Below are 22115 nucleotides of genomic sequence, written 5' to 3' on the forward strand. Positions count from 1 at the left end.
AAGAGCGCTGTGTTTGAGTCGCTCAGAGAGACGCTGAGCGAAGGAGGTTTATTTGTCACAGGAAAGAAGAGAAGTTTAAAGCGACTCTAATCCCTCTCTGTTGCCTGCAGGCTGCGAGCTGTATGCTTTCTGTGGCGCTCTGTTTGGGATCTGCTCCATGATCACGATGACGGTGATCGCTATCGACCGTTACTTCGTCATCACGAGGCCTCTCACATCCATTGGAGTGCTGTCTCGGAAGCGGGCCCTCCTCATCCTCGTGGCGGCCTGGGCCTACTCGCTGGGCTGGAGCCTGCCGCCGTTCTTCGGCTGGAGTGAGGACACGCGACACAGCACATTTAGAATACTGTATACGACAGCACGTGACAGTAACAGCGTTTATCAGACTGAATAACACTTTAATGTCAGGTAGACTTCCGACAAAGATCCAGATAAAAACGGCGGTCCAAAGAACCACCTCTCTCTGTGTTAACGTTTCAGGCGCCTACGTCCCTGAGGGCCTGATGACCTCCTGTACGTGGGACTACATGACCTTCACGCCGTCTGTGAGAGCCTACACCATGCTGCTCTTCATCTTCGTTTTCTTCCTGCCTCTCTTCATCATCATCTACTGCTACATCTTCATCTTCCGCGCCATCCGCACCACCAACCAGTCAGTTTGAATCTCAGATGTCTTTCGTTCAGCTGTGCCTGACTTCAGTGACTGACTGAAGCTCGTGTGCGTTTCAGGGCAGTGGGGAAGATTAACGGCAGTGTTCACAGTCACGGCAGCACTCGTGATTCCATGAAGAGTTTCCATCGGCTGCAGAACGAGTGGAAGATGGCGAAGATCGCGCTCATCGTCATCCTGCTCTACGTCATCTCCTGGTCGCCGTACTCCACCGTGGCCCTCACCGCCTTCGCCGGGTAAAACACTCAAACCTCCACACCTATGAAAACGTGTGTGTCATCTGAGTCGAACTACAACAAAACTCTGAGCTTTGTGTCGCTGGACTTCCTCTGATGGCCACTAGGTGCCGCTCTCCGTCTCTTAGAGAAATGTGGCTCGTTTATTTCAGCTCATTTACATTTTTGTCCACTGCGGCTTTAAAGTTTGAAAGATCTTTGTTAAAAAGTGTTTTCTCATCCAAGCTCATCGCCGAGGCTGGTGAGAAAGAAAGAGTGGCTGACGCTGTAAACGAATTCAGAAAACAAAAAGCTGAAGTCCTAAATGACAAAACATTTTTAAAAAGTAATAATAATATTTAAAAAGCTCCTATTTTGTCAGGTCCTCTTGTTTTGCTTCATATTTTTAAAAATTAGGATACAAAAAGTGACTTTACTGTAACTGAAATGGTAAAAACAATTTGGAGAATGATCTTAAATACCAGGAGCTGGACAATCAAAGTTTAAGAGGCCTCAAAGAGAAAAGGAGCTGAAGCGAGTTGTTTCAGACTGGGGGGTAGGGGGTGGGGGGGTGGAGCCATTAAGAGATGGCTGAGGTTCAAATTCGACCCGTGAGTCACGCAGAGCTGCTTAGTCCCAGGATACAAACCGAGTGTGAAAGGAGCAGCAGGGCTCGACTGTCTGAACCGATGCTCGTTTAACCCGGCGAGCCCCACATTAACCGGTGTGTTCTGGTTCACAGGTACGCAGACATGTTGACACCCTACATGAACTCTGTCCCCGCCATCATCGCCAAGGCCTCGGCCATCCACAACCCCATCATCTACGCCATCACACACCCAAAATACAGGTAAACCCCATTTCACAGGTAAAAGACTGACTGCAGCCCCAGTTCTAAATAAATGTACAGAGTGTAATCTACATTTATTCATAATAAAACATAGAAAACATATCAGATGTTTAAACTAAGAAAATGTTCAATTTTCAGAAAAATGTGACCTTCGATTTAGTGACACCTGATAAAACATGTAGCAGCTGATCAGGTTATTTGGCAGCAGGTCCATCACATGATCAGTTTCTAAAACAGGAAGGAGAGAGTTTCTCAGAAGTAAACCTACAAGCTGTGACTCAGTTTCACTGTGAACATCTCATCATCAGCATACTCAGAGAATCAGACGAGGCTGATAACTGTGACCTTCGGGTGCTTTAAAAATCAGTGCACGGGCTGTGAGCAGTTCAAAATAAAACAGGAAGTGAGCTGAAAAGGAGACTAAATATCACAAATGACTGGACACTGCATTAGCTGCATGAGCCACTGAAGTACTGATCGGTATAGACTCCACACTGACCTTTGACCTCTCTTTGCAGGATAGCGTTGGCCAAGTACATCCCATGTCTTGGCGTGCTGCTCTGCGTCCGTCCTCGTGACATCCGCTCGACCAGCAGCAGCTTCGTGTCGACGCGCCGCTCTACTGTGACCAGCCAGACCTCTGACATCAGCAGCCAGTTCAGGCGGCAGAGCACTTTCAAGTCCCGCCTCTCCTCTGCCTCTGACAGCGAATCGGTAAGCTTGAAACGGTTTAATCAGGAAGTTTAAAAAACGGTCAATGTTCAGGAGCGTCCGTTTAACCTCTGCAGGGTCTGACAGACACCGAGGCTGACCTGTCCAGTCTGGGATCCAGACCGGCCAGCCGTCAGGTCTCCTGTGACATCAGCAGAGACACCGCCGAGCTGCCCGACTTCAAACCCTCATCCAGCTTCAAGTCCAAGCTGAAGAGCCACGACTCGGGCATCTTTGAAAAGGTAAACTCAGAGAACGGAAGATGTAAAATAGTGGATAAACTGTGAAAGTGTCACAGAGAGGATCGAACCGCTGACGCCATCAGGACGAAACAAAAAGAAAATCCATTCGTTTATTCAAAACTGAGCGCTGTAAATGCTGCAAACACAAAGAGCCGCAGGCTCAAAACAACAAGTCTGAAATCCACAAATAAAACCAGGACAACTCAAGAGCGCCCCCTATGGAACAGGAAGTGAATTCACACAGACAGACAATACAATCCAACCCGGAGGCCTAATATAATGATGACGATGTGAGAACGTGTTTCACAATCACAGCTGCGATAACACGACAGAATAAATATCATTACTGAGGACATACCAGTGTTAGTATGATTCATCTGTAAAATATTAGCCACATAATACTACACGTGTTTTACTATCTTTAGCAATCGATTTTTAGTCTTTATTTTAAACTTTATTTTATTTAATTGTTTATTATCTTGTGTTTATTATGTTTTAACTTTTTATTACCATTGTATTTTTTTATTTTTGCTTTTTAGAATAGAATAGAACAGAGCTGCTGATACTGACTGCCAGCTCAGAGCGGCACCGGAAGTTAAATACTTTTTTAAATGTATTGAGCTTTTTTAATCTACAGAGACTACAGACTTTATTTAATTTATGTTTAATGTTTTGGCCTCTGTGTTAATTTGCCAAGACTCAGGATTAATAGATCTTCTCTCATAGTAACAGCCATAATTGTTAAGTGACGGCTGTGTGCAGACAGGAATAGGACCCAAGATGCAGACTCCAGAGACAAACGTAAACTGAAATAGCTTTAATGCTGAACTCAAACATAACATAACTGGAAAAAACCAAAATAAACTCAAACCAGAGGACTGACAGAACACACAGCTAAATAAACGGTAGATCGCAACACAGACACTGTCACGGTCCGGGGCAGCGGCCGTGTGGAGAGCGGAAGGAGGACTCAAAACGCAGCACTTATTCAGGTGTGAGGGTGATTTATTGATAATATCCAATATAAAGTGGGGATGGTAAAACAGAACTAAGGATGAACTAACTGGGAGAAACTACACAAAGAAATAGCAAACCTGAGCATGAAGGGAGAACAGCAGGGAGAGCACGCAGGGGATTACACCAGGTATGAACACAGACGACGCGACGAGGAGCAGAGGAAATCACACACTATAAGTACACAAAGAGACACTGGGAAATCACACACAGGTGGGGGAAACAGCTGGACCTGATTAACCTGACGAGACAGGGGAACACTAACACCAGGGACCAACAGAGGGAGCACAAACCCAGAACCCAGTGTCTAAAATCCCAAACACAAACCATCCCAAAACAGCCACGAATAATAATGAAAGTAATAACAATAAAGAACATAAACATAAAGTCACTGAGTCATGGTCGCAGGACCATGACAGACACAGAGAAACACAGGGCTTAAATACACAGAGGGAGCAATCAGGGAATGGGTAACGGGAGGGAAACACAGCTGGGGCAAATCAGAACTGACGAGACAAGGAAGCGTCACCTGAACACACTGAGATAAGACAGAGACCTTCAAAGTAAAACAGGAAACACAAAACACAGACTGAACAAAGACACAGACTCACATGCAGGCACTACAGAGGGAACAGAGACGTGGGACCAGGACAGACACAGACACTGACTGGACACGGGGATATAGGAACTAAGGATACACAGAGACGCGAACTAGACAAGGGGATGCAGCTGACAGGGGAGACAGAGCAACTAGAGAAGACAGAGACATAAACCAAAAGACAGAACTCTAACAAAGGAACCAAAGACTAGAAATTATAAATAATAATAATAATAAACTCAAAAACCCTGGGTCAACGACCCAGGCATCCTAACAATAATAACATATACGTAACAACGGCTGATCTACAATTTTTTAACTTTTCTCAGAGATAGAAAACTTTGCACATATATTTTAAGATTTTAGGATTAAATAGGTGATTTGTACCATTTTCCTTGTGTCTTCATTGTCGTTCATGGTTCATGATGTTGAACTGTTGGTGTTGAGCAGCATGAGTCACAGTATGAGTCCATGTGTTTCTCTTCTAGACGTCCTGTGACACTAAGCTTCCCACGGCAGGAGCAGGTGAACGCAGCAGCAGTTCAAATGTGAGTTTCACAAACAGCTTTTACAGTCACATCTGTTGGTGGAGGTGCAGTAAATGATGTGAAGGTGAAAGCAGGACCCTTTCATTTAATTTATGCTTTTTTTATTTATGTTGTTTTGTAAGCGATTATCTGTATTTAGATGAAACGATTTTATTCTGATCCAAAGATTTATACAGATCTGAAAATGTGACACCAGTGTTGTAATACAAATATTTTATATGTTATTAAATGATCTGAATATTGATGAATTAACAAACCATCTGTGCAAATCTGTACGAGAGCACCACGCACGTCCTGCACAGGATTCATCGTTTGGTGGTTTCATTTTGTTTCTATGAAACAAAAAATCATCCACAGAGACAAACAGTTTGTGTATCAGGCTGGAAACATGTTTGTTTCTGTTGTAACATGAGAGTCTTCGGGGACGGACTCACTGCTGCCTCCACTGGACACTAGAGGAACTGCAGGTTTTGTTTTTAGCACTCCCGCTTTGGCTTCAGTTGTTGGTTCGGAGGATTGACTCTCATGAATCAGGGATCCAGTGACCTCTGGATCCCTGTTAAACAGCTGTTAAATGATTACCTACAAATTTGCTTTGTGCCGACGATGGCGCTAAAAACCCAGCGGTGGTCATTTAGCGCTATCATTGATCCGTGATTGGTTTACGATGGCATGCCTGCCCTCTCAGATTTAGGCATCAGTCACATTTGTTTTAAATAACCGTCTTTGTCTCTTTCACAGAACGGTGATTTTACAGATGGTGCAAGAGGCGCACTCTGTCGAATCCCGAGTATCGTCATCACCTCCGAGTCCAGCCCTTTCCTTTCCACGGGACGAAGTGGTTCCCGCACATCTCGATCGAAGGCGACCAACAGCAGCGGCGGTGGAGGTGCAGGGGCGGGTTCGGCGTAGAGCTCCACCCCCTTCTCCTGTTTAAACACCTGCAGCCATGTGACCACCTAAGGTCCAGGCAGATATTTGGGACTGTGCAGTTCAGAAAAAGCCATCAGAACTCATCAGATTGTAAATCTGCAGGTCGTTTATAGATTTTACCCGATTTGTACCGATATGGATGGAGACAAATTCCAAACCCAACCTGGAGCTGTTTTACCAACGAACAAAACAGTTTACTTAAAGAGCAGCTTACCTGAAACAAGGTGTATCCTCTCACTCTGTTTGGTTGTTTTGAGTGAAGGGAAAGCAGCTGCTGTGAGTTGAAATGTTACAGAATTCATATTTTGCATTGAGTTGCTCTTTAAAGAGCTCCTGAAAGCTGAGAGCAGGTCTGATCTTTGATTACACTGCAGCCACACGGACTCTGAGGGTGGAAATGTTCAGTCAGACTGATGAAAATGCCTCTTTAGCCAAGGTTTCCTGTGACAGGTGAGGGTCCCTTTAGAGGTTTTCTGGTGTCTGAGAGGACTTTGAGCTGAGGGAGGAGATTCTTCATTCTGTGATTCCTCAGTAAACCGTGTGCTTTCCTGCCCTTGGTCTTCTTATGTTTCTGCTTTGCATGTGGATTTCCAGCTCAGACCTCAATGTGATGCCACCGGAGCAAATCATAAAGGTTAAATCATGAAGATGGTTATGTGCATCCCATCTAACCAAAACTAACTATAAATTCAAGAAATCACTGACTCAGTGCCAATAAGAACATCTCAGGACATCGATCTTATACCCACAGTGATTACCGATCGCTGTGGATGTGGCTCTGCACCAAGCAGTTTTTCTGCTCATTTCCAACTTTAAAGTATTTTTTAAATCTTTTTTGTCATTATGAACAGTTTAGAAAAACAAAACCTTTGTATCGGCCTTTAAAGCTGCCCCTCTGTTCATCTTCTATCTGAAATGAGCCATTTTAGCTCCTGTCTCTTTAAGAACACCCCCACCCCCATAAACCCACTGTTTCCTGATTGGTCAGCTTCCAGAAACCTAATAAGGGGCAGTAAAAAGAACAGCCATCCAAACCTTCTTTAAGAATAAAAAACATAAAGCTGCTTTTCTTGCCCACAACGTTTTTGGCCTGCATAGTTGTGACTTCTTGAACCACAGCAGTAGGAGAGCTGAAACGATGCTCATTTATTTGTTGTGTAACCAACACTGATATGTTCTAAACTGAGGGGTGTAACTACGAAGAAGATTATTGGGTTAGTGAACTGTGTAGAGCTTAAAGTCATAATTTTCCATGTCACCAATGTGGCCCTTATTTTACAAGCTAAATCACCATGGCAACTGATGCTGAACACATCACCTGGCCAGGAGCAGGTTATGTTTGAATTTTCAGTTTAAAATTGTCTGGAAGCGCCAAGTTGTCAACGATTCTTTTATTTCTGGCATGTTTTCAGTGTGATATAGATTCTATATCTACTTACAAAGAGCGCTGAATGAAGCAAAAAGTAATGTTGCTGTAATGTTGTGCTTAGAAGTAAACAGCAGCATTGAGCGCGCTCAGACACAAAATCTTTCACTGCAATTCAAATCTCTGTGACACAAATCACCAGATTAATCAGTTTCTCCAATAATCTTCAGATTATTTAGCTGTTATATTTTATGTTCTTTGTAAACATTTAATTTCTTTTTAATAATATTTTACTTACTATTTTATCATCCTCACTTTATAACATCTCTAAATGGAGCGGGTGGTGCTCACAGCGGGTGGCGCTCACGGGGATCATTTTGTGAAGAAAAAAAAGAGTCACATGATGCACGAATCGTCTTTCTTCAGTTGATAACCTGTCATCTCTGTTATCTCTGGGGCTTTGCTGATCCAGCTAAGACAAAGAAAGCCTGGATATGTAGCTTTCCTTCGTAGTACACCCTTCAGGGTTAGTTCACGTTCAACAACCATATCTAAACCAGGAATAACAAACCAAAAAGTCAACTGCTGTGTTTTAGCTGTAAATTCTAGTTTTAGTTAAACTCTTCCTTTAAAAAGCTGAAAATCAGATTTTCCGGGAAGCCCGATGCCCGACTTGGGGAAAACATGCTGGGACGTCCTTTGCAGTCTCTGTGTTGAGCTCATTGTGGCCTGTACATAGAGTTTATTTCCAGTCAGATTCTTTCGGTGTAATCTCCGCGAGTCCTGAGAGGCCTGCAAAAACGCTTTTGTTCTGAAGATATTTTCAGTGTTTTGTGTTTTAAAGTGTTGTTCAGATCATTTCGTACTGTTTCTGCGGCTTCCTTTCCTTTATTTAACTAAAGGCGTACTTTGCTGAAGCGCAGTGTCGTGGAATGTGACTGTGATATTTTTATAGTGTTTAAAAGAGAAAATCATGTCGATAATAGCGCAGCTCTTGGTCATCTGACATGTCTGTTTGAGCTCCTCAGCTGTTCCCTAAACTTTACCTGAATGTTTCTTTAAAAAGATAAAGCTCATGGTGCTTTTCCTGTTGGGACGGAAGCTTGAAGCAAACCATCAAACTCACTGGTTAAAACGGGTTTAACAAAACAAGATCGGACTGATAAAGCTGAAGCAGTGTGTTTTAGCAAGTATAGCAGTTAAATGCTGCTAACACACATGAGCTGTTAGCTTGTGCTGTACTACTAATCTTCTGTACATGCTAACTGTTAGCATCTACAGCTTCAGAGGTGACTAAACTCCAACATTAACCTGAATCAGTTTCATAAAAGTTGCAGGTTAAAGCCGTTTGTTACATCAGCAAGTGTGAGCACGTCTATAAAAGCAGACGGTTTGGCAGTTTGCAGATATGGGCTGCAGAGAAACTGCAAAAATCACAAGATACAGGCCTCGATAGCAGGTGAAAGGTTAAAGTTCATGACAGCTCAGTTAGCTACACACTGAACGGGTGCGGCTCGCTTGGAAGGGTTAGAGAGTTCAGAGAGCTGAGCATGAATGAGATGAAGCGACGCTGTAAAGACGAGTGGGACAAAACTGCTCCACAGTGACGTGACAGACGCATGGAGTCACACAGAAACATCACCGCAACTCAGAAGGAGGCGCTACACGCCGCTGAATCAGGGGGCGGAGTTAGACTTTCACACTGCAGTTAGTTTAGTTTATCTTTAATAGATACTAACATGATGTAACGTGCCACATGCTTTTGTTCACCGGAGGCTGAATCTAATTATTTTAAGACCTGATCAGGACCAGATGATTTCTCATGTCCTGATATATGAAAATCCTAAAAAACATTTCTGCATCCAAATGTCACAAAAAAGCCAATAAACTGAAAGAGATGTACAAAAACATGGAGCACGGTTATAACTCTGAATATTGGAAAAAGTAAATACCACCATCATAGTGGACATGATGCAAAAACAGCAGTCACACGGGAAACTGTGGATTCCCTGTGACTGGTTGGAGTCTGGTTGCTGGTTGGTGGAGGTGAAATCAGTCATAAAGACGATGCCACACCAAACACCTCCCGTGATTGCTTTGAACATTAGCAGGTTGCCACTGTCACCTGTAGCTTGTGTGGAGGACGCTGACTTGTCTACAACTACACAAACAGGAAATGAGGAAGTGGTACTCTATCCCGTCTCTAAGTGATGAAGGATGGACCCTGCTTCCAAACTACTCTGTGTTTATTAAGGCTGTTGTATTTTTAACATGTTTTGTATTTTGTTCCATTCAATCTGAACAAAAACAGTCAGTGCTCACTGTCGGCCTCTCTCGGGTTTTATTACCACTCTTCATTTTAAAGCTCAGTTTACGATGTAACTGCAGCCCAGCAGCAGTATATTAATGACTAACCTCGTATTGTGAATAACTTCTAACTCCGTTAAATGTAATAAATCCTGTTTTCATGGATGTTAAACGTCATTGTTACACCTGGTAAAGCAGCAACACTGATCATTTTATAAAAGATGAAAGAATTTCAACAGTTTGTGACTCTCAGTGATGCCGCAGCGTTCGTTTGACTTTGACCTGAAGCGGAGTTTGGATCTGGAAACGGCGAATGACGTCAGACTTAAAGACGGGATAGTTTCACTTAGAGAGGCGACTGCTTGAGGACATCGGCATCTGTCAGTGATCAAAGCAGTCGGGGTTTTTCACCAGCTCGTCGGGGTCGCACATTTTTCTGAGCGTCTAGTTTCCAGGGGTCACACACGCCTCTGTAGGCCTGTGACATGACCCCGCAGTGTCAGTGCCCAAAATGGCAGAGGGTCATGTGGTGAGCAGTCACATGACTACAGAAACAGAATAGGAGGCTATTTTCTGTCAAAGTGTGTGGAAGAGCTTTCACTTCTCTAACTGATGCTTCAGCTGGTACAGATTTAGTCAGCAACACTGTTTTCTAGCTGCTGGGGGTCTTTGCTGCCCCCGACCCCCCCACACACACACACACACAGATGTTTGATTTGTTGTGTTAAACTTCCTGTTCGGATGAAGCGATGTTGGAGAGCGGGCAGAGCAGTTACTGTGGATCATTTATTTCAGTGTTGCTTTATTTTTCTAAATAAAATCTGTCATTCACCGTGATGCTCCGCCTCCTTTGTACCCCCATCACCATAGAGACACGTCACACAGCCAGGCCAGAGCTGTCAGTTTTCATATCAGCCATTTAATTTAATCAGTTTAATTAAACAGTTTTTCTTTAAATTTACAACTTTAATCTAAGAGTAAATGATCGTTATCACCATCACATGCAGTCCCTTATATTCTCAGGTCCTAAAATACCTTCATACTTTAATACAGCTTTTAAAATTTAACTTAATTTAATTTAAATGAATTTTTCAACTTGTTATTATCGTGTAAAAAAAGTGATTTCTGGTATTTGATAATAAATGTAAGCTATTATAAATGACGTGTTTCCATAATGCCACAAACATATCACTCATGAGCAGAGATGGGCAGTAACGCGTTACACGTTACTGTAATCAGATTACTGTTTTCAAGTAACGAGTAAAGTAAGGGATTACTATTGCAAAAAGGTAATTAGATTACCGTTACTTTCCCGTAAGCACGCGACGTTACTGCGTTACTAAAACCGTGAGAGGACTTTGAGTGTCTCATGACAGTGACGTAAGCGAGTGCGACGTTCGTGGCAACAGCTGTGTGCAGATCAACAATGGATCACATATCGAGTGCAGAGAGAGTATGAGCGTGCAGCGTTTAAAGCGTGGAAGTACTGACCTTACTTTGAGTTTGATTCCATAAAGAGTGACAAAAACATTAGTGTCCGCTGTGCGTGGGAAGAAAACTTCTTTTTACAGCGAAAAAACCCCTAAACTTCCAACAAGCACCGAGTAGCTACAACGTAATGGGAAACTCACAGAGAAACTCGCGGATTCTTCCACTGACCGCGGCACACCTGCACCAGGGTAAACCTCCGCCTGCCCCACTCCTGCTTTACAGGTGAAAATAGAGCAACAGGACCGCTGAGTCTTTGATTTTATTTATTTTCTGCTGTGTTTTACTTGCATCTATTTGAAAGAGTGAGTGTAAACACAAAAAATATTTTATTTTATGTGCTGGAATGTGCAGAAAATAGCTTTAAATGTTAAACTAATTTCTTCCAGTCAGAGAATGTTGCAGATAATTAAATTTTTGCTTGATGCATAAAGTTAAAAGATTAAAACTAATAAAACAAGTTTTAAAAAGAGACTTTTCCATTTGATTACATTTTGTATGATGGATTATGCAGAAAAAGTAGAATTGGGCTGAAAGATCTATCGCTCTATCACCTATTCAGGCTGTTACTTTAAAAAGTAACTAAGTAACTAATTACTTTTGAAAATAAGTAATCAGTAATTAGTTACTGATTGTTTTTTTCAGGTAACGTGACCAACACTGCTCATGAGTGATATAAAACATGCCCGTCACAGAGTCATCTCTGTTATACAGCCTGTGTTTAACGCTGCACACATTAAACATGTATTTACCACAGAAATGTGATGAATACACTTCACAGGCCTATAAAAACTAGACTGATTATAATGAAGGTTTAATAATACAAAACAGGTCATTTCTTTCATTTCTTTAATCCTTTCATAATCCCGTTCAGTGTATTTGCTCGTTTCTTTACGGATATAATTAAATAGATGAACATGAACGCAGAGTGACGCGTTTGGCTCCGGATGCTCCTGTTTTCTGTGTTTACCTGGAGCTCTGCGCGGTTTCAGGTGCCTCCTGCCTCTTTAAATAAAATCCTGCTAATGAAAATCCGCTGTTAACACCCCTACTGCCCTCCTCCTGCCCCCGGCCTCCCTGCTGCTCTGTGCCCGAGGAGCGGAGCAGGATCCCGTGATCGCGGCAGGCCACTCCGCTCGGTGTGTCGGAGCTGCACAGCGACGGCAGGTACTCGCCTCTCAGACCCTTTCCTCCCGTCTCCACCCTCTGCTTTCTACTGTTTAATCCTCCTTCTCCACCTCCTGCATCACCACCACAACCGGCAACAAGTCGCACCGCCCGCCGGCTCGCAGCTGCTGCGGCCGGTCACACCGACAGCTTCTCCCGGCTCACCGGGTCGGTGGGTGGGGTCAGCTCTCAGGTATGACAGAAGAGGAGCCTGAAGCCTCACCTGGTGGGTTTTACTTATTCTGAGGGTGTGCGTTAGGTTCTGTGCGCCGAGCTGGGCGGAGCAGAGAGCAGGTGGGCGGTGTCAGTCTGCAGACCACCTGAGAGCAGAAACCGGAAGCGTCGAGTTTAGGAAGAGTAATAACGACTTTGTGACGTCTGAGGCTTTTATTGGACTCAGATTTTAGAGCTTCATTATCTTGTTACGTTTGTTTGTGAGTTTGTCTTCACAAACAGGATGTAGCTGATGTTTACAGACACAGCAGGCTGTAACTCACCAGCTGACCTTTCATGCAAAGAGACAGCTCCATTAAGAAGCTGTTTAAAATGACAAACTATTCACACATGCTCAGAGGTCAGCTGTGGCTCTATGCTGGGGGGGATCAGTATCACTGCTGTGGCTGTGGATGGTTTCCCCTCCGCTCTCATGCCTTCAGGTTGACTCAGTTTGTGTTTTAAACTCCTCGCTGAGGGTCAGCAGGGTTCGCTTTACACGTCCCTGCAGTGCTGATCCACAAAGCTTCATTTTAGTTCTGAGTAACAGAAGCCAGGCCTGCACATTAAACCCACAGCTCCTTATTTCTGGCTTAACCACAGACTGTATATAAAAGATGGTCACAGTAATTCGTTTCTGAACTCTAACTTTGAAGCAGCCACAAAATGATCCACAGAGACCAAACAGTTTGTGTATCAGGCTGTAAAAAATGTTTGTTTGTGCTGGAAAGTTTTAACATGGGAGTCTATGGAGACTGACTCACTGCTGCCTCTGCTGGACGCCACAGGAACTGCAGCTTTTGGTGTTTCTCAGTGTTGGTTAAACATTTACACTCCTAACTTAGACCCTGAAAAACCATTGAGCATGCGTTCCTTTTATGGATAAATAAGCGATCTTTTCTGACGCGTTTACGTGGATAACACTCATTGCAGTTTGTCAGTGAGATTTTAGTGATGATTGTTATGAGTCAGGACCAATGTTCCCTCTAATTTTCCATGTGTCTGAGCGAACACACAAACTCCCTCAGCGTCCCTAGGTCCACTGTGAGCGACAGCAGACGTGTGCACTTTGGTCACGTCGGCATCTAATCCATCCAAGTTACATGTTTATTAAAATTATCAAATTACAGCATTTATGTTAGACGACTCTTAATTAACTGCTTTAGCCCACTTACAATGAAAATGTAAACAAATCTTGTTTGTGACCTGTGCAGCATGTTAACACTATTAGAAGGAAAAAAAAACTTCAACTCCAATTTTGAAAACACAACTTTCTTATTATTTTTTTTATAAAGCTCTGACTTGTATGATGAGTCTGAGTCTGGGAGAGAGTCTGTAACTCTCTGTCTGCAAAATACAGTAAATAATGACCAATGCTGGGAAATTAACTATATAGTTACTTCTTCAAAAAAGTAACAAAGTGTTTTGCAGCTGTTTACCTAAAAATGCAGCCAAAGCGTTTTTTAAACAAACATTTCAAACTATTTACAGAACAATCAGCTGTTCTGCATCAAATCTGATGCCACACAAATTATTTGTGCCGCTCCAAAAAATTTCTGTCCACTATGAGATGAAGGAGAACAACAGCCTGATACCTGCAGGCCTGACAGCAGCAGATGTGTCACTGCTGTAACACCTGTAACACTCAGCAGTCGCCTCATTGTTCTAACACACAACAAAACTATTGACTACACTACACACTAACTACACACTAACTACACACTAACTACACACTAACTACACAAGATTTGTGCTAAACGTAGCAAATCTCTCACATCTCAAACACACCGTCACTCCTAAAACTTCCCCCTCCCTAAACATCTAAATGCCATGTTGCCATATCATGTTTTGATTGGTCCACATGGTACATTTTTCCACCAATAGGAAAGGCTGGAGGGGGGCTGTTTTTGCTCACAGGCTTTCGAGCGTTTTCCTTATAAAACGCCGTTTTTACCGTTTCTTCCTGCAGTAAATATAAACAACGACAGTATTCAGGAAGAAAACCAAACACTGCAGATATTTTATCATAACTCTGGTTTTACGTGGCCGATCAACACAATTTAAAAACTGGTATAAAGTCCACACTGTTTCCGTCAGTTGTTCCGTCTGTCCTGCTCACATCTCCAATGGTTGTACACGTTGTCATTAACGTGGCTTCCCTCCACATCAGCCGCTTTGCTAAAACACCGGTGTCGGCACATAAGGACGCTGTCATAGCCTGTCAACCACGTGGATTAGCTGCACGTGCGCAGCTTAGAGGGAACATTGGTAAGGACTGTTATAGATGGATGGTTTAAATAAAAGTTTCTAAAACCTTAAACAGCTCCGTCCCAGTCCACTCTGCCTCTCAGAGTCTAAACTTAGCCGGTGATATAACAGGCTCAGCGCTGCTCTGGGATCAGCCTGTCAGTCGGTGCAGAGGGCCGATCGCCCCCAGCCTGTGTGAGCAGTGAGGGCTCTGCACCTCTGGTGGTTTTTGACTCACTGTTGCTTGGAGAGAAGAGCTGCTTTTTCATCTTCCTGTTAATAAGCAGGCGGTGCTGGAATTCAAACCCACAATCTCCTGTTTAGCTGGCTAGCGCTTTAACCACAGTGCCTCACTCCATCTGACACGCACCTGTTAGAGGGGCGTCCACAGGTGTGCTCGGGGCGTCCACAGGTGTGCTCGGGGCGTCCACAGGTGTGCTCGGGGTACCTGGGCTGTTTAAAGTCCTGCAGCCTCCTCAGGTGTTTGGAAAGTTCACAGACTTTATCATATTTAATGAAGACCACATACAACACATGGAGCACCACCTGAATTAAAAACGTGAGATTTATAGGTGTGACTCTGCCCCCCAAATTACACCTACAAACAGCATTTCTGGTTCCCAGTGTGCGCACTGACACCACCCTGCCCACCATCAGGCAGAAGGTGGTGTTACCCCGATAACATCTGACCCGTATGCTCTCGTGGGCTTCGTGTGTCGCCTTTAAAAACACTGAATGTGCTGATTCAGACTCACTTTGTTGGGCTTCTCATTTTGTCCTGTCAGGTTCCCTCGTGTGTGTTTGCTTGTCTCTGTGATTGTTTCTGCAGTTTTTGGCTCTTTCTTGCCTCTCTCTAGTTTTTGTGCTAATATTTGTGGATTGTTGTCTTTTGAGGGTCTGTTTGTGTGTCTTTGTAGCGGTTTTTGTCCCGTTTTGTCATTTTCCACCTAATTTGAGGCTTTTTTGTCTCTTCGTTATCATTTTGTGTCTTGCGTCTCTCTAAGCTGTCGTCCTCTCGAGGTCTATTTGTGGCAGCTGAGTCCTGTTGTGGTCATCGTGCTTCTCTTTGTCGGACATTAATCGTTTACTTTTGAATCTTCGTAAAGATAAATTTCATCTGGTGTTGAGAGGTTTAATCTCTGTGTGATTACTTTGCCGTTCTTTGAGGTTATCGGCTCTGTGTTTGGCTGCACTGGCTCTCTGTGGCGGTCATGTTTGTAGTTTTCTGTAGGTGTTGGAGTCCTTTAGGTTGGGTAAACCTGAGGACAGTCCTGACAGGTGGACACTTTTCTTCTGAGTCCACGAGGCTCAGAGCGTTCCCCTGACGGGTGAAGTCGGGCTCGGGCCTCGCTGACGCCTTCGGCAGCGACCCGTGGAGGGATTTGAACCTGCTGACCTTTAAGCTATCAGTGCCACTCCACTCGTGGCCTTTCTGTTTGGGCTTTATCGCCACCGAGATAATGAGACGTTTCCTGACGCTGCCCCTGATTGGATGCGTGGGAGACCCTGGGCGCTGCATGATTGAGGGGGGCAGTGAGGAGGGTCTAGAAGAATCTGCTGGTCTATATTAGCCGCTGTGAATCACGGCGAGCCTGGCATACCGGGTGTCCCCTTTCACGCCATATAAGTCCACCCCCCCTCCTTTCCCTGCAGACCCCCCTGCCCTGCCTCACCCCGCCTCACCCCACCGCCCCCCCACAATGCCACACCACTGTCTGAGGCTATTCTTAGGCTGTCACTTCAGCCCGTCCAAGCAGGCAGGTCCTCCTCTTTCTCCTCTCAGCTGCTGCGACTCGTTCTCTTCCTCTTCGGTTGGTGCATTTCACTCATTTTTCTTTCCTCCGTGATTGCTTCACCTGCTTCACGCCCTCTCTCTCTATCGCCTCTCTGCTTTCAGAGCCGTCCCGTGTCTCCTGCAGCTGCCGGTGGGTTTTGTTCCAGAAACTCTGCTCTGACTTTGAAGGATCTTTGTAGTTGTGTGGAAGAAGAATGAGCACCTACACCGTGTCGCTGCCCGGCCCCGGGCCCTGGGGCTTCAGGCTGCAGGGGGGCAAGGACTTCAACATGCCGCTGACCATCTCCAGGGTAGGAAATCGGACAGGAAACGCACTTTTTCACCTGCAGCTTCGCCCAATTTCTGTGTTTGGCTGACAGATGTGAGTCTCTGATATCTGTGTCCCAGTCTGAGTCCTTAGTGGTGTTACAAAAGGGAATGAATCTAGAAAGACGAAGCTGGGACGGTTTAAGATGCAAACCATTGTTGCATGTCCTGCCTTATTTCCTGTCATCTGTATTCTTTCAAAATAAAGCTCAAAATTCCCCTCAGCATTGTTACTGAAACTTTAATGATTAATATTTAAAATCCGAGCTGGTGTGAGCCTCGGGTCTGTTCGACGTGCTCATGAGTCATTAAACTCAACCTGCTGTAGACTAATTCCATTTCAAGTCCAGCTGAGGAGACGTGGCTGCTTTGGGACATAATCTCTGATGTGTGGCTGATTTCTTTTTGAATCAGTGAAGCCCGTCGACCCCCCCCCCCCGGTCAGGTAGGGAGGCCGAAGCAGAGGTGGAGGCCTGAAACTGGAGCTGGTGTTGCTTTCGGAGCCTCGCCTCTCTGGAGAGATGGAGAGACGAAGTTCCTGCAGCTCCACTGTAATCTGCTGGTGGGATGTTGATGACCTTTGACCTCTGTGTCGGGTTCTGTTTGGTGATTTTGGATGTGATGCCTGATGTGTTGGGACAAAAGCTGTGGCTGCAGCTTTGTGTAGCCTCTTGTTGGCAGTTTTGCATTTTTCAGGTCACGTTGCATCAGTGCTGATTGTTTTTGTCCTCTTGCTGTTATTTGGTGTCTCTGTGGGTTGTTTGGGTTTGCAGTGCAGCTAGTCTGCATGGTTTTGGAGATACTGAACAACTTATTTCTGTAGTTTTGCATCTAATTTTAGTTTCTTTTCCTTTTACGGTCATTAAATGTCTCTCTCTCTGGTATTTCTGCCTTTTGGTGCAGTTGTTGTGTAGTTAAATTCTTTGGGTTTCTTTTCTTTTTAGTGATTTTGAGACTTTTTGTGGTTGTTAAATTCGGGGGTTTGTTTGTGTTTTGGGTCTTTTTAACGTTTTTTTAATTGTTCAGTTGTTTTTTGCGTCTGTCCTGGTTCGTTCAGGTAATTCTGTGTCTTTTGTCAGGTTGTAAGTCGTCTTTTTGCAGCTCAGTTTGGCAGTTTTGTGTCTTTCTTGTAGTTCAAGCCTCTGACCCTTTCGGGTTGTTGTGTTTCTGTTAGTTTTCTTGTGCGTCTCTTTGTGATGGGCTCGGGTTCATTTTATGTTTCTTTCTGATTTGCAGTTATTGTCCAGCCGACTTTGGTGGTTTTGGACCCTGAGCTGTGTTTACTGGGGTTCATATATGTTGCTGTACTTTTATTCAAACTGTTTAACTTGGCAGGATGTTCCAGATGTTCATGTGAGCCTCTGTTCCACACATTTAGCCTACAGATGTTTTGTGTTGTGTTTGGGTGCTGCTGCTCTTCCATTGTTATTCACTGCATCTGTAATCCAAGTCTCTGCTGGCGGCTCCACAGTTTCCATCATTGCATTCACCTTAAACCGAGTCCTCCCACAGGAGAGACAGACGCAGGTCCCCACAACATGACTGTGAACAGATTTAGGACCCTACAACAGCAGCAGTGATAAAAACGCACACACACAGACACACACAGACACACACAGACACACACAGACACACACACACACGCTGTGAGGACTCATTCATTCGGGGACAGCCGACCTTCAGCGCTCCCCCTGCTCAGCTGTTACACTCATCAGCCTCTGTGAGCGCGCTGTTTGTTAACAGCTCCACGCGCTTTACGCAGCTCCTCCGTCAGGCTGAGAAAGATGGAGGTCCTCTTTGAGATACTAAATCATGTTTAGTCGTCCAGAACAGTCACAGGGCTGAAACAAAGCCTCACGATTCAGAACCTTTTTAGTTTTTTATTCTTAAATTGTTTCACTTGATGATTGAAGTGAGACCTTATGTCTGTGTCAGGGCAGCACTCGTACAGGAACAGTAAATCTTGTGTTCCTGGTTCGAGGAGCTGTTTTTGGCCCCGGGTTTTGCCTCTCAGGTTGCACCTCGCTGACGGAGTTGGTGGGAGGTGTTTCCACGTTGCCGGAGACGAGCCAAAAATAAGACTCGAGCAGAACCTCTGTCTGTGTGAGAGTCAGCGACTGGTTTAACCCCGGAGAGGCTGGCAGGACCTCTGCTCCTCGCTCTGGGATGTGACAGTCATGTTACACCAACCATACAACCACACAAAAAGTTCTGAATGAACTGTGGATTCACGAGTATTAACAGACTTCTGCTACATGGACCTCGTTTCACCTCTAGTGCCGATGATGCTCTACGTGAAGAACTGAGAACGAGGACCTTCCTTTTCCATCCGACCCTCCAGTTTCTGCCTGATTGTCGGCTCGGATCCAAGTTCACGTCCCTGTCAACGTTTTCCGTCCTGAGTCGGTTTGTAACGACCCTGCTGCAGCCTGCTGCTGCTCCATCAGGACAGGAAGTCAGATGGAGCTTCTTCCTGTTCCTTCCTTTCACAATAAAAGCCCTTCACAGTGACTCCTGCACATGAACGTGTGACGCCAATTGATAACCGATTCTGAGGTTAAAATGAAATGCATCTTTACTTTTGCTGGCGGATCATGTAAAGCAGCTCCGTCGGCCAACGCTGCCATGATTTAGACATGTCTGCTTTCCCTTCTCACTGCTGCTGTAGGCCAGACACACTTGCATCCTGTCAAATGCTCAACAGACTTAAACTAATACCAGTGAGGAAGGAAATTCAGCAGTGTTCATATTCCCATCATCCCTCTCTGCTCGCTGGTTCATTGTTCAGAGCATGAGGTTCAGGGAGCGGCGGTGAAGAGGTGGGATTTACAGGCAGACGAGGCTGAGTTAGATCCAATCTGCTGCTCAGCGCTCAAAGAGAATATCAGCAGGGTCACAGGATTCTCCCCATCCAAGCTTTCCTTCAAAGCCCGACATCTCTCCGTCAATGTTTTGAGCTGCAGAGCTCCAGAAGGAATGAAATGCATGTCGCTGCACCGGCACAGATGTGGATTAATCTGCTGCTCAAAATAGTCCCCAACAGATGCACCCTTTCCCCTGAACATGAGTGAAGTGTGGGTCAAACAGGTCCAGTGTGACTCTCACTTGGATTATTTAAATAGTAACGACTTCTTACTTTTTAACTGGATCACAGACCAGCTCATGTAGCAGATAACTGCCATACAGTGTGTACCACAGTGTGTACCACTGAGTGATGTCACAGTGCCGGACAGTCTGCATGTTTCATCCCTGATTGGTTGAGAAGCTGCAGGAGCTTCACTTTAAGCTTTGCTGCTTTAAGTTAAAAGGATTTGTAATGAATCTTCTCCATCTCAGTGTTCCTCTGCGCTCTGTCAGCGCCTTGTTTGAATATATTTAGAGCCAAATGACTTCAGTCCTTCCTTCGGGCCGGCAGCGGCGATTGTTCTGAAGTCGTGTCTGGGAGTTTGGGACGATTCGAGGCTGAAAAAGTGACAGCTGGTGGCCTCTAAAGGACCAGCAGCAGTGAGGAAGTGTTCACACGGAGCAGGATTCGTGCCGCTTTAATCCATGGAAACGTCTCTGCGCAGTTTGCACACCCTCTAAAAGTTTCCAGTTTTGTTTTACAGCCAACATCTCCAGGTCATTTCCACTGTTTTTATCCTTTGAACGGTTTTTTAGTATTTTACAAACAGCATCTCTGATTTAGGTTAATTGGAGTGAAGGATTTATGTATGCAATAGGTGACAGATGGCGTTTAAGAAGCCCAAATGTTCTGCAGATTTTAGCCAATATTTCTAATGTCATCCTGTCCAGATGACAGTCTAGTAACAGCAGGATATGCACGGACACACTGCAGGAGCTTTTTTCAGTGTCAGGCCAACGCTGTCTACATCATCCAGAATCTAGAACATGATGGGTTTCATTTGTGCAGCCCAGAGATAAAAGCTCATTCAGCCTGTTTACCAGGTCTGTTGTAAAGCATGCTCTACTGGGATCTGAACCCAGGCTCTCCTGTTTACGAGACAGACGCTTCAACCAGCTAAGCTGCACGCCTCCTGAGGGCGCTGCAGCTTCTTACAGCTGAGTCCTCCTGGCTGTGAGGTTGATTTAGAGTTGATTTTAAAATGCCGTCAAGATTTCTGCTTTGCTTCTTTGACTTGAAAACAGTGTCACCACCTCGAGGGTCTTTCTGTCCAAACCTTTGCACAGCAGCTCTTTGTACTGTTTACTATTAGCACAGAATCATCAGCACAACCACATCAAAGGAGATCAGATCAAATATGAAGAATACGAAATCTCAGTGTACACAGATGATGTTTTGGTATACGTAGCAGAACCACACTCGTCAATAAGAAAGTTAAAGAGTCTGATCTGTGGATTTGGTTACTCAGACCAAACTGAGGAAAGGTTCATAAACAAGAACATTTGTCTCTTTGCTTTCATGCAAACACAAAATAATTTTGTAGCTATAGCTACAAAATCTATTAAAAAAACTTTTTTGTTGTGATATATTTTTCACACATGTGAGTTTGTTTGAAAGGCAGAACTAGAGATCTCCTGTTTACGTCATCGACTCCGAGTCCGTTTGTGGGATTGTCCCCAAATGTTGGGAAGATGAGTTAGAAACACATCTTTAAATGTCTCTCTGAGCAGCTAGAGGTGTGTTTGTGTGAAAGCAAAGACTTTCTTCTTGTTTTGAGGCATTTCTGTTCTCAGCTAAAGAAATCAAAGATGAAAAAGTAAATACCAGAAAGTCTGCAGTTGCTGAAGGACACATCAGTCTTTCTCTGTGGCTGTTTTTTCAGACATAAATGACCTTTGTTCCCACGCAGCAGAGATTCCTGTGCTTTTACTTCATGTCTGTGTTTAATTAGTGATTTTCTTACAAAGCTTCACGGGGCTCTGAGCGTTCCTGCTGCTCCTCTCACAGCTCAAAGCTCGCTCGAGTTTTACAGTCGGGGCGAAAGCCGAGCCGGCGGTAATTCGATGCCCGCTGTAACAAACACACGGAGCTGACTCAGCACTCGGCGAGCTCCCCGCTGACCCCGCTGCTTCCTGCCACAGCTGCACATGCTGCAGATGGTCAGGGGATCCCAAATGGCTTCAGGAAACCCCAAATAAGACGTGTGAACTAAGACTGGACTCGGTTTAGTAGGTCAGCGGGGAGTTGAATACAAGTTTCAGCTGTGAGATCGACACAAATAGACCAAGCAGCTTTAGTCAGACTGCACAGAGGTGCGTTTCTTTAGACTAAGCAGGAGGGTCAAAACAACTGTGGCCTTCTTCAGTCATGCTGGACCCACAACAGATTCAAAACAACTGTGAGGAGGCGCAGAGTTAGCAAAAAGAGACAACGTGCACATACCAGATATACAACCGCTGAAAAAGATCAAAATATGCCTGCAAAATGCATAAAAATGGAGGGAAAAGGACCAAAAACAAACTTCATACAGATGAAAAGCT

The 22115-nt window shown here is 44.6% G+C and overlaps 2 protein-coding genes across 5 annotated transcripts in view; both read left to right on the forward strand.

The window, feature by feature from the left end:
* Nucleotides 1-10269, forward strand: part of opn4a (opsin 4a (melanopsin)) — a 33380-nt gene extending 23111 nt beyond the window's left edge. Inside the window, exons 4-11 of the mRNA XM_085427741.1 lie at nt 111-314; nt 481-652; nt 730-906; nt 1628-1735; nt 2254-2449; nt 2524-2688; nt 4789-4848; nt 5590-10269. Of these exons, the coding sequence (XP_085283867.1) occupies nt 111-314; nt 481-652; nt 730-906; nt 1628-1735; nt 2254-2449; nt 2524-2688; nt 4789-4848; nt 5590-5760 (1253 nt within the window). The 3' untranslated portion in view covers nt 5761-10269. The remainder of the gene's footprint in view (nt 1-110; nt 315-480; nt 653-729; nt 907-1627; nt 1736-2253; nt 2450-2523; nt 2689-4788; nt 4849-5589) is intronic.
* A 5963-nt stretch (nt 10270-16232) lies between these two features.
* Nucleotides 16233-22115, forward strand: part of LOC146655155 (LIM domain-binding protein 3-like) — a 30755-nt gene continuing 24872 nt past the window's right edge. For 3 of the 4 annotated variants that reach the window (XM_085428916.1, XM_085428914.1, XM_085428913.1), the window contains exons 1-2: nt 16233-16380; nt 16467-16654. In XM_085428916.1, the coding sequence (XP_085285042.1) occupies nt 16559-16654 (96 nt within the window). In that variant the 5' untranslated portion in view covers nt 16233-16380; nt 16467-16558. The remainder of the gene's footprint in view (nt 16381-16466; nt 16655-22115) is intronic. The other variant, XM_085428915.1, reaches the window with a different exon arrangement.

The sequence above is a fragment of the Rhamphochromis longiceps genome, linkage group LG13, assembly GCF_057381845.1.
Source record: "Rhamphochromis longiceps isolate RC_006_pf linkage group LG13, R_longiceps_female_GT1.1, whole genome shotgun sequence".
NCBI lineage: Eukaryota > Metazoa > Chordata > Actinopteri > Cichliformes > Cichlidae > Rhamphochromis > Rhamphochromis longiceps.